General features: G+C 42.4%; 1 protein-coding gene across 1 annotated transcript in view; it reads left to right on the forward strand.

The window, feature by feature from the left end:
- Positions 1 to 7,855, forward strand: part of ppp1r16a (protein phosphatase 1, regulatory subunit 16A) — a gene marked incomplete at its 5' end in the record, with an annotated part of 12,180 nt that extends 4,325 nt beyond the window's left edge. The window contains 6 exons of the mRNA XM_083658661.1: positions 365 to 492; positions 3,091 to 3,216; positions 3,840 to 3,915; positions 4,345 to 4,474; positions 6,142 to 6,304; positions 7,244 to 7,855. Of these exons, the coding sequence (XP_083514787.1) occupies positions 365 to 492; positions 3,091 to 3,216; positions 3,840 to 3,915; positions 4,345 to 4,474; positions 6,142 to 6,304; positions 7,244 to 7,768 (1,148 nt within the window). The 3' untranslated portion in view covers positions 7,769 to 7,855. The remainder of the gene's footprint in view (positions 1 to 364; positions 493 to 3,090; positions 3,217 to 3,839; positions 3,916 to 4,344; positions 4,475 to 6,141; positions 6,305 to 7,243) is intronic.
- Between the last annotated feature and the right edge of the window lie 3,137 nt (positions 7,856 to 10,992).

Raw genomic sequence — 10,992 nt, forward strand, 5'->3', positions numbered from 1 at the left:
TCGGAAATTCTTGTCTTCTTTATTACATAGCTCTTCTTTGAAAGCTAAACAGCCTTTTTCAGAGCTCAAGGAAAGGAAAAGGTTACAACACAGAAATTACAGAGGGAGGAGTTGCACAAAGCGGGGAAAAGGTCACATTTTTCACCCCGACTGAACACACATCCCTCATTCTAATCTCACATTGGAACTTGGGCAGCACAGACTATTGACCAAACCCAACCCAAAATGAAAACACAACACTGTCTTTGGCAGCTGTATGCTCCGACTGTTATTAACTATTTGTATTGGTATATTTGTCTCTGTGTGCGTGCATGTGGGGTGTGTCTTTGTGTCTGTGTGTGTATGTGTGCGTGTGTGTGTGTAGGGATAACTCAGGACCGTATCGATGAGTGTCGAGGGGCTAAAGAGACGGTGATGCTGACGGACATTGAGGCTCTGGTTCAGAGTGGAGCAGCAGACGTAAACACTCAGGACGATAATGGAGCAACACTGGTGAGAGACAGAGCCATGCATTCATAAAGAAAACTACACTTCTTGAACTTCCAGACAAGTTCAAGCAAATGTACTGTATGATGCAATTAGTATAGAGGGATTTGATCTGGATTTCTAAAGCACTCTTTGGGTTTCTTCACAGTTCTGGAAAGCCTAGAACAGCGCTTCCCAACCTGTTCCGTCTCAAGGCCCACTTGAAAATAAAAATAAAAAGTTTGTGGCCCACATCCGACCATAAACAGTATGGAGGCCAAATAATGCCTTCTCAGAGCATTTCTTATTTTAACGATGAAAGGAGCTGTCCATCAGCACCACACAGAAACCAGAAACTAAAAGTGATGGGCTCGCTGCAATAAGCTAATTAAGCAATAGTTGATTACAAATTAAATAACGGTATCATTCAACAATGGAGAAATGCATTGTCATACATAATAATAATAAAAAAAAAAAATCTCAATGATTGTAATAGGGGTGTCGCGGTACGTGTATTCGTCCCGAGAAGTCACGGTATGGGTGTCACGGTTCGGTGTGTGAAGCGACATGATGAATACATCGAATCCATAAGGTTTTGGTAAAGCACCTAAACGCTGTTTGAACACCAGACTTTGGAGAAAACTGTTGCGCCTTTGTTTGTCCCTTGTTCTAGTTTGGCTGCAGGTGCGGTGGTCCAGAGAATATGTAGGAAAGCTGACAGAATGGACTCGCTCACTGCATAATAATTTAAGGAAGACTCCTTAGACTGAGACTTGCAAGAATATAATTTTCTTTTATTTACCCATAAAGTGCTCGGTGCTCAAAGTGAAAATAAAAAAGCAAACGTTTCGGTCCTGGGACCTTCGTCAGTGCTTGGTATCTGAACACCATAAACGCCACAGAAGAAGACACACCAAAACAACACAAGGGCCATAGAAATCCGCGTTCACTGAATGGAACGTTTTGTGGAGAGGAAACATTACCGGGGGTCGCTCCAGCGTGTTTACAAGCTCCGGCGTGTTTACAAGCCGTAGCTTCCATGCTACTTCACAAAACCACAACAACATCGAAGCGTCCAGCTGCTCCCCCTTTACCGTCGTCAAAAAAGCGAGTGCAGAGCAGTATCCTAATGACTTTTATGACTCAGGCGATAAGATGTTTTGCAAATTCTGTCAACATCAAGCCAACGAGCTAAGCTTGCTAATGTAATGTTACGTAGCCGCGACGCGCAACTATATCCTTAGTTGCGCGTTGCGGCTAAACGTTGCATAACACTGACAAAGCTGTTAACTTGTAAACAAGCAACTTACATTGCGTGAGATGACAAGCAATATGCGGTAAGGAAGAGGGGATGACTCCTTGTCATGTTCCAATAATCCATTATGATGACCGAACGTAATCATTATGGTAAACAAAACTTGCATCCAATAACGTTAGCCTACTCCTTGGGAAAGTGAAAGCCAGACAGCGGGGTAGGGGTGGGTGGGTGTATTAGGCTACTCCACATGCACTCTGTTTACAAACTTGTGTACAATAAAGATTTAAAGTGGGGGGAAATGCCTTTGCTCTGTCAAACAGCTGGAATATAGACATCTGAGAGGGAGGCGCACCCCACACTTTGAAAATCGCTGCTGTAGAGTAAAACCTTTTTGTGTGGATTGCCAAGATCTTATAAAATTGTGGGCATTTATTCATTCCCACTTATTAGACACTATTTCTGATGGTAAAATGAGCGTAAAAAGCAAAACACAGAATTCAGAAAAATTCAAAGGGAAAAAAACTGAATTTGGGATTTGTTGCATTTTTTCTCCGTTGTACCGAATTTGTACCGTATTCGTACCGAACCGTGACCCCGAAAGCGAGGTACATACCGAACCGTGACTTTTGTGTACCGTGACTTTTGTGTACCGTGACACCCCCAGATTGTAATGTTTTGCAAATGATTCGGCGGCCCACCAGTGGACCCCAGTCCACAGCTTTGGAATGGCTGGCCTAGAACAACATGGAATATTAAATTCCATGTCCCAGGTTGTGAAAGGATTGAGAATTTGCACAAAAAGTGTGAATATTTATGGGAAAATATCAGTCTGATACATTACTGTATGCAGTTGTAGACATCATTTTACATACGTGGTCAGGTCTAATTAACATATCATATTGCCCAGCCACTATCAGCATGCATATTGAACACCGACCAAAGTCCTAAATTCCTACCAAGAAATTAAAGAGTGGGAAAATGTTTAAAATGTTAGAAATATGAACCTTGTATTCTGGTTCACTTAACTGAGTGAACATAAAAACATAAACATAACAGTCACACCAGTCAGCTTTATAAAACCTTACTGTACAACTTTTTTTTTTTGTTTTTTTTAGCTAGCATCAGTCAGCAGCTGCTTTGGGGAGTGCTAAGTAAATATATTTTTTCTGAAGGTCTGAATCAGGAACATTAATTAAATTAAAACTTTGCACAAGAACACAGTATCTTGTTTCTATGGAAAAAATTTAATCCAAAATGTTCTAGCGTTTTTTCTACACTCATTTGAGTCAGAACATGGGTTGTTTGGTGGATGTGCCACTTTAATATTGCGTGTTCTCCTCTATGGTGTATTCCTCTGTCTCTCCCAGCTCCACATAGCTGCTGCTAACGGCTACCTGAATGTAGCAGAGCTGTTGCTGGAGAACAGGGCTCAGGTAGAGGCCAAGGACTCGGATGGCTGGACGCCGCTACACGCTGCCTCCTGCTGGGGACAGGTTAGTGCTGCAGTCACGCCACACACACACACACCACGACAAAGTGCAATTTACAGTTTCACATGCATTTTGCACGTGTGGGTAGGACTGTGAAGGGCTGCACAGGGATTGAAGGTATCCACAGTCATAGAACCTCTGAATGAACCTCTGAAAGAAGTTGCAGTGATTAGATTGCTATGCATTTATTCTTAACATTTGAATGCAAATGTGGGGGGGAAACTCTAGACTAATAATGTGGCTCGCACAATAGCACAAACAAAGTGTGACACACAGAGGAAAAGTGAGAGTCAAGGAGAGGTGTGCTTTGGTTCCGCCCAAGAGGAATGCACCTATGGTGCTGACAAAGTCTGGAATAGTCAGTCACTTGGTGTGTTTTTTAAATCGATCCATTCAGTTTCAAAAATGTTCCTTCCACATGTTTTTATGCCCTGGTGGCTAAAGAGCAAACTATAACTGCCACATCCTGGATTTTAATCCAGCCTAAGACCTTTGTGGCATGTCATCCCTCTCCCTCTTGCTTTACTGTCAACTGACCAATCAAGCAGAAAGGCCACACACACAAAAAATAAAAATAAATCTTACCTAACCCATGATTATTGTTGTTGTTTGTATTCATTCCATAGATCCAAATGGTAGAACTGCTGGTGTCTCACGGTGCCAGTCTAAACTCCAAGTCTATCCTGGAGGAGACGCCTCTAGGTAAGGTCCTTGTTGAATGAGGATCAAATCTTCCAGAATCATTTGTTGAATGTCTCTCTGCCAGGTTTCCCTCCCACGGTCCCCACTGCCTAAGTGAAGAGATCTTGTGAGATGCCACAATTTACTCATCAGTCCACTTGTTGTGTATAAGTCTAGTTCAGTGAAACAACTGTCATGTGCGGTGCCTCCTTGATAGCATCTCTGACCTAGCCTGGGTGAACCCAGCCTTTCAACGTGATGTCACAGACTATGCCTGATGGTACTTAGAGGTCACGTGGAGGCTGGGTTTACCCAGGCTATCTCTGACCTGCTCTCACCCACATGATGTTCTCCCAACATCCCAACAAGTCTCTCTGTAGGCAGTAACTCAAGTTCAAAAGCACAAAGGATGTTGAGACGTGTCTCACTTTTGTGCTGGTCTCTTGTCAGATGTGTGTGCGGATGAGGAGGTCAGAGCCAAACTGATGGACCTGAAGCACAAACACGATGCCATCATGAAGAGCCAGGACCGACAGAAGGGCACAGTGCAAAGACGAGCCTCTAGTACTGGCAGCAGAGGGTGAGGCCAGGATGGAGAGTTCAAGGGAGCTGGACAAAAAAAACATGCACTTACTAACAAAAGACCACACCAAGTGTATAGTTTGAACGTAGTTTATTGGATTCAGGACAGATAGGATGCGGGCGAGTGGGGTTGTGCTGTGGCATCTGAGAACTGAGATAAAGAGGGGTTAGCACAGTGATCCTCACTATTTCTTCGATGAGAGCCGCACTGGCAGGACAAAGTCAATAGGAGAGCCACTTTTACCGCAAAACACCAAAAGCCACCCCAACCAAGCACATCTGCCTACCATTTTTTTGTGTTTTATTGTTTTCCACACACACACACACACATATATATATACCAGTTTCCCCTAGAAAATCTTTCAGGCCTGGAGGGATTTCGAAACGTACCCCGACCGCAACGGTGGGGGCGGTCGCTGGCGACGCTAAAGTTTTAGCTAACCTGTTCACATCTATGTTCGCAATGGCATCCCAAGTATCATCATACTATTATGGGATGCGATGCGAACAGTTGTATTATGGGATGTGCGTTTCCCAGGCAATGACACACGTTGACACGTTTTGGAACAGCGCTGCACGCTGGCACAATACTCCTAAAAGCAAAATGCTTATTGTTTTGAATGATTTGGCACCTTCTATTACTGTCAACACCAGTATTGTTGTATTGTAATAATATGCCATAAAGGTTTATTGAAATTTTGGGGAGAGCAGGGGGGAAAAAATCTTTAAAAAAAAATCAGAAATTATATATATATATATTTTTTTGCAATTTCTTAGAGCCGCCAACTAAAGCTTCGAGAGCCGCCAGCGTCTCGCGAGCCGCGCAATGAGGAACTAGGGGTTAGCACATTAATGTATGCACAGGTGATGCGGTTAAAGGAACAGCTCACCCTAAAATCCAAAATACATATTTTTCCTCTCACCTGTAGTGCTATTTATCCATCTAAATCGTTTTGGGATAGTTGCCTGAGTTTTGGAGATATCGGCCGCAGACTTTCTGCCTTCTCTTGAATACAATGGAACTGTATGGCACTCGGGTTGTAGTGCTCGAAGCACCAAAAAAATACATTTGAAAAACTCAACAGCATTGACTCTTATCAGAAATCATGACCCGGTTACTCAAGATAATCCACAGACCTTGTTATGAGCAGTTTCATCTAGGAACTATTTTCTTTTGCATTCTCATATAGGAACTAGCTAGCAGCTAGCTGCTGTAGTTCGGTCAAAAGAAGATAGTTCCTCCATGAAACTGCTCATAACAAGGTCTGGATTATCTTGAGTAATGGGGTCATGATTTCTGAAAAGAGACATTGCTGTTGAGTTTTTCAAATGTATTTCTTTGGCACTTTGAGCACCACAAGCCGAGTGCCATCCAGTTCCATTGTATTGGAGAGAAGGCAGACATCTCTGCGGCTGATATCTCCAAAACTCAGGGAACTATCCCAAAACGATATAGATGGATAAATAGCACTACAGGTGAGAGGGAAAATATGTATTTTGAATTTTAGGGTGAGCTGTCCCTTTAATGTAGCACAGGTGGTTGAATTAGTGAGGCGCAGGTGACTGCATTAGTGAGAGAGAGAGGGGGCGTGGTCTAGTTCTTTAGTTCTACTAACTCCATGAGTGGAAGCAGTCTAGTGCTTGATGGTTCCTGTCTCTCTGCAGGAAGGTGGTGCGCCGCGTCAGCGTGAACGAGCGCACCAGTCTGTACCGACGGGAGCACCACAAAGAGGCCATGGTGTGGCAAGAGCGAGGCCGGCAGCCCGAGCCCCAGGACGACGACGAGGACAGACAAACGGACAACGAGCTGCACCAGCATGCCACCAGGGTGAGCGTAGCATTGCAGGCGTGTTTAAGAAAATGTTTAATTTCACTGCACTATAAGCATATTTTGTTCCTTTTTCAAATATTGTGAAACAGATTAAACTGCCTGAAGACTTGAAGAAAATGGAAATCCAAGGCACTGTTATAAACAAGATTTTAAAAGTCTTTATTTTAGTGGCTAGTGCATAGAAATACTGATTAAAACTTGCACGTGTTGCGGCACATGCCAGCCTTCCTCGGGTGCAAACCATAAGCTCCAGCACAGGTTCTGTTGATAGACCCTTCTCACGGGGGCTGTTTTGTGTCAAAAAGGCAGGGTAAACACTAGGGGTGTCACGATACACTAATTTCACGATACACGATATTGGTAACTCCTGCGCAATGGTCCCTAAACTTATGTAATCTTATGTACCCCTTGAGCTGTTTTGCCATGCCAGTAGTAGTCTACCCCCTCACTCATGCGTGTTGATTCTGCTAAATTTGTTCTTTTGTTTTTTTTTGTTTTTTTTTACGATATCATTTTTTTCTGACGATATCGTGACGTTTCGATATCGCGATATATCGTGCGACAAAATATCGTGACACCCCTAGTAAACACTAATGAGGGTTTCCAACTTCCATGATTGGAATTTGGAAACCCTCATTAGTGTTTTGCTTGTACCTGTGTTTATTCTGCCTTTTGGACACAAAATGGCCCCTGTGAAAAGGGTCTATTGCATGATGGAGTAGGACAAATGATTGTTCTGCTTAACACCACATACATCTTAACTTGAAACTTCACATCCAACCAATACATTATGTAACATTCATATTCATGAAAACATTGCAGGCACCTTGCAGTGATCACCTCTCTACAACACATTGAAGCCAAGCCAGCCTCTGGGAAAATTGAAATGAAACTATTTTGTTACGGGTCTCGTTGAATGCTCTCCTTGTTTGTCAGGTTGCCGGTGGTGCAGCCGTGTCACGTTTGGAGGACGGGGAGGCAGCGGAGAGGAGGCTGTCGTCCAGCCTGGGGAACGGAGGCACATCGGTTTCTTTGGCCTCCTCTGTGCCTGGAGAGCTGTGGAGCGGTGGAAGCCGCATGGATCGCAGCAGCGCGTCCTACCAGCTGGGCCCAGCGTCAGGCCCTGGAGATGGCGACGGCGAAGACAATATGACCCGGGAGAAATCCCACCACACCTTGGCTGACCTGAAACGTCAGCGGGCGGCCGCCAAGCTCAATAAGTACCCAGCGCCTCCACCCCCCCTGCCCCCGCCCTCAGAGGAGGAACCGCCTGTTCCTCTGACCGAGGGGACGCCTCCTCAGACCCAGCAGGAGATCCAAGGGACACCCAGCAGCCAGGAGGTGGCCTCCCCCAGCCAGGTGTACTTCACCCCAGCCAGTGGAGATCCTCCACTGCTCAAACTTCGAGCCCCAGAGGAGGACCAGTCCAACACCAAGGAGCCCTGCTGTGGACTCATGTAGTCGGCCTGAGACACACGCACACAGACATACTGCCTGAAGAGTAGAGAAGATGGGGGTATGACACTCCAAAGTGGCAAAAGCTTTTCAAAACGGACATGCGTCTAAAGAACTTTCTTTTTCACTGAGCAGTCTTTGCCTGCTGGAAGATGAGGCCACGTTTATCAACGTACTGAGGTTTTATTTTTCCTCTGCTGAATTTCAGGAAGTGGATGTGCAATCTTTGTTTTTGTGCTTATTTCCCTTCTGTGTTTCATTTCATTTACATGCACACTTAACACTAAAGGTCCGACCATTTTCAGCTGCTCTCTATTTAATAAGAGGCAGCCCTGTAGTCTGGAACCTAAGGGATTCAGTGAGATCTTAGGTTTCCATCTAGTGACTCAGAAGAGAACTACAGATTTCAGTGTTATAATCCACAATCAAACGTTTGCTGCACTCAAGTCTCCTTATTCATCATTTCACTCTTACTAAACTACTCAGCAGATTCATTGATCTTTAATTGAAAAACATTAGAATCAATCAATTGTATCTTGTCTGATCAAATTAGATTGGCCATGTGACATGGAATTAAATTTAACCTATGTTGATTAATTGTTCTTTTACTTTTCTATTATTCATTTGACAATCGGACCAAATGAGTGAGGATCTCTACAGTTTGTGACCAACTCTGGCCGCTGTACCTCAAGAAGATTTAATTTAAGGTAAGAATGAATGTTGATAGGTGAGTTTAATGTTTTTTTTTGGTGTGAATGACTGCTATGAAGGGTACAGGATTTGTTATTCATTACAAACAGGATTTGGGTTGATGGTTAAGCGGTTGTGTGGAGACGATAGTTTCAGTTTATAGTTGGTCTGAATTTGCACTGCATTTACAAAAAGGTGTAAAAGACTTTCCTTGATTTTTTTTTTTTACCTTTCCAAAAATATACTGTTTTTTTTTTATCCAAAATACTGGTTCAGTGCACTAAGAAAAGCCTACATTTTGATATTTGTAATGGTTCAGTTTGTAATTTAAGGGTGTAACTCTAAATGAATGAGATTATATTTAAATCAATGGAAATGTTTGCTCAGTGTTCAGCCCAACAGAAGCGCTATCTAGATTTCTATTTTTCTGTCTGTATTTCTATTTTTCTATCCTCTGGTCAGAATCACATTATTTATTATGTCTGATATATTGGGTGTACTGTTCTCAAAACAATTTTTTTTAATGATGAATGTCAAGTGCGATGGCAAACATTTCTTGTTTTTTGTTGAAGGAATTATCAAAGAGATTTATCATTTTAATCATGTCAAACCAAGCGATTTAATCAATGATTTATCAAGGATCTGTGCCTTAAGTGTGTCAGATTATCATAGGTTTGCAATACTTGCACAAAGTCCCACCTGTAGATTTGGTGAGCAGTGGGATGACTTAATCTATTGGATATGAACTCTGACTTGATGTACTGTGGATGCACTCCAGTTCCTAAATCACATTTCCGTTTTGTTAGGGATTTGTACTGAGGCCTGTTTAACAAAAAAAAGAAGGAAACCTTGTCATGTTTTCACAGATGATTTTCCCCCCTTTTGTAATGCAAGTCGTTTCATAGTGAGCGTGTCGACATGACTTATGTACTCTAATTTCGAAGGGAGGGAGGGAGTCTGGTTAACAAAAATGTTGGCAATGAAAGGTTGAGTCGTAACTTATAATCTGCCATCATCTTACTTATTTCAGATGGTGGTTGGGGGGGGATCTCTGTTGAAAGCCAGTACAAGGCCAAGTAATGGTTACAGATGGGAGCATATGAGCAGAATGTTTTTAATCCCTGGAGCAACTGGGACTTTGGGGTGATGAGGGAGACGCACTCTATACCTTCCTTAAAAAAAGCTACTGCCATGGTGCCCTTGAGCAAGGCATGTAATGCCCAACTGATAAAGCCAATGATAAGTAGTTATTTAATGCTGTATATCTATTACCAGCCTATTGTCAAATATGAAGTTTGGCCACAGTACCAAGTTATGTCCCCTTTGCTTTTCAAAATGAAAACGCCTGAGTTGCTGAAAGGAGAGAACAATGATGCTGCTCAGATGTCTTTCTACTCATTTGTATTTCTCTGCAAGAGGACCACACCCTGGAGATCTCTTCTCCAGCCGAGGTGACCAAACTGCTCTACACTCCCTTTTGTCCTGATTCTCTCCTGTATTTCAGCTTTCCTCCATTGTGCTCGCATAGTGTCATCACACAGGCTAATCTCCCACATTTCAGAGCAATTCTCAGTTACAGTAAATTAAAGTCTTTGCAACAGTCATGTGTACTGTGAGTTATGCATCTCGTTATGCTCTTTGCATCACACATTTCTTCCATGTTTCTTTCCGTGTTCAAACTTAAGGAGGGTAAAGGGGCTGTAAACGTATGGAGAATATTGCAGAGTTACAATGATCCACCTTGATGGTAATTTTAGGCAAGGGGCATGCTTTAAAAAGCAGAATAACCTCAGATATAGTGATCCACAGGATAAAGTTGGATATTATTGATGCATGAAAACGAGACACTTCTGAATCTCATTTTCCTTTTAGTTTGCATTTTCAATCATTTTATTAACTGTGGTGTTGCCTATTCGTTTAAACCTCCTCAAAAAAAGTTCGGAAACGTTATTTCGGTCGATTATTTTTCCCCTTTAATAATGCCAATTGGTATTGCATTTTATATCCCTGTATATATTTATATCGTTGGAAAGCCTGATTAGTCACCTTTACAACGAGGTACATCTTGTACTGTAAGGATCGTGCATTCGTGGAATGAGCAACACAGCTAACCGTGTGGGTAGCACCCCCCAAAAAATGTGCCAAAATCCCCTGCAATATTCTTCTGTTGGTATTCACTCTTGGGTAACACTTTACAATAACGTACACAAATCCTATAGTAGTTACTGATAAACTAACCATTAACTAATCGCCAGTTAATCATTCGCTAATGAAAAATTTGGCATTAGTTTATCACTAGTTAATCATAGTTAATGAGTAGGTAGTCATTAGTTAATGATTAGTATCTAATTTCCTGAGTAGAGTAGTTAATCAGTACCTAATGATTACTAAATTTCAGCTCGTGAATAGAGTAGTTAATCATTACTTAATGATTCCAAAATGTCAGTGCGTGAATGTATTAGTTAATCATTAGTTAATCATTAGTTAATCTTTTTGTGTACCCTATTGTAAAGTGGTGCATCATACTCAGTAGTTTATGA

Source organism: Poromitra crassiceps, assembly GCF_964638095.1.
Source record: "Poromitra crassiceps genome assembly, chromosome: 2".
Taxonomy (NCBI): domain Eukaryota; kingdom Metazoa; phylum Chordata; class Actinopteri; order Beryciformes; family Melamphaidae; genus Poromitra; species Poromitra crassiceps.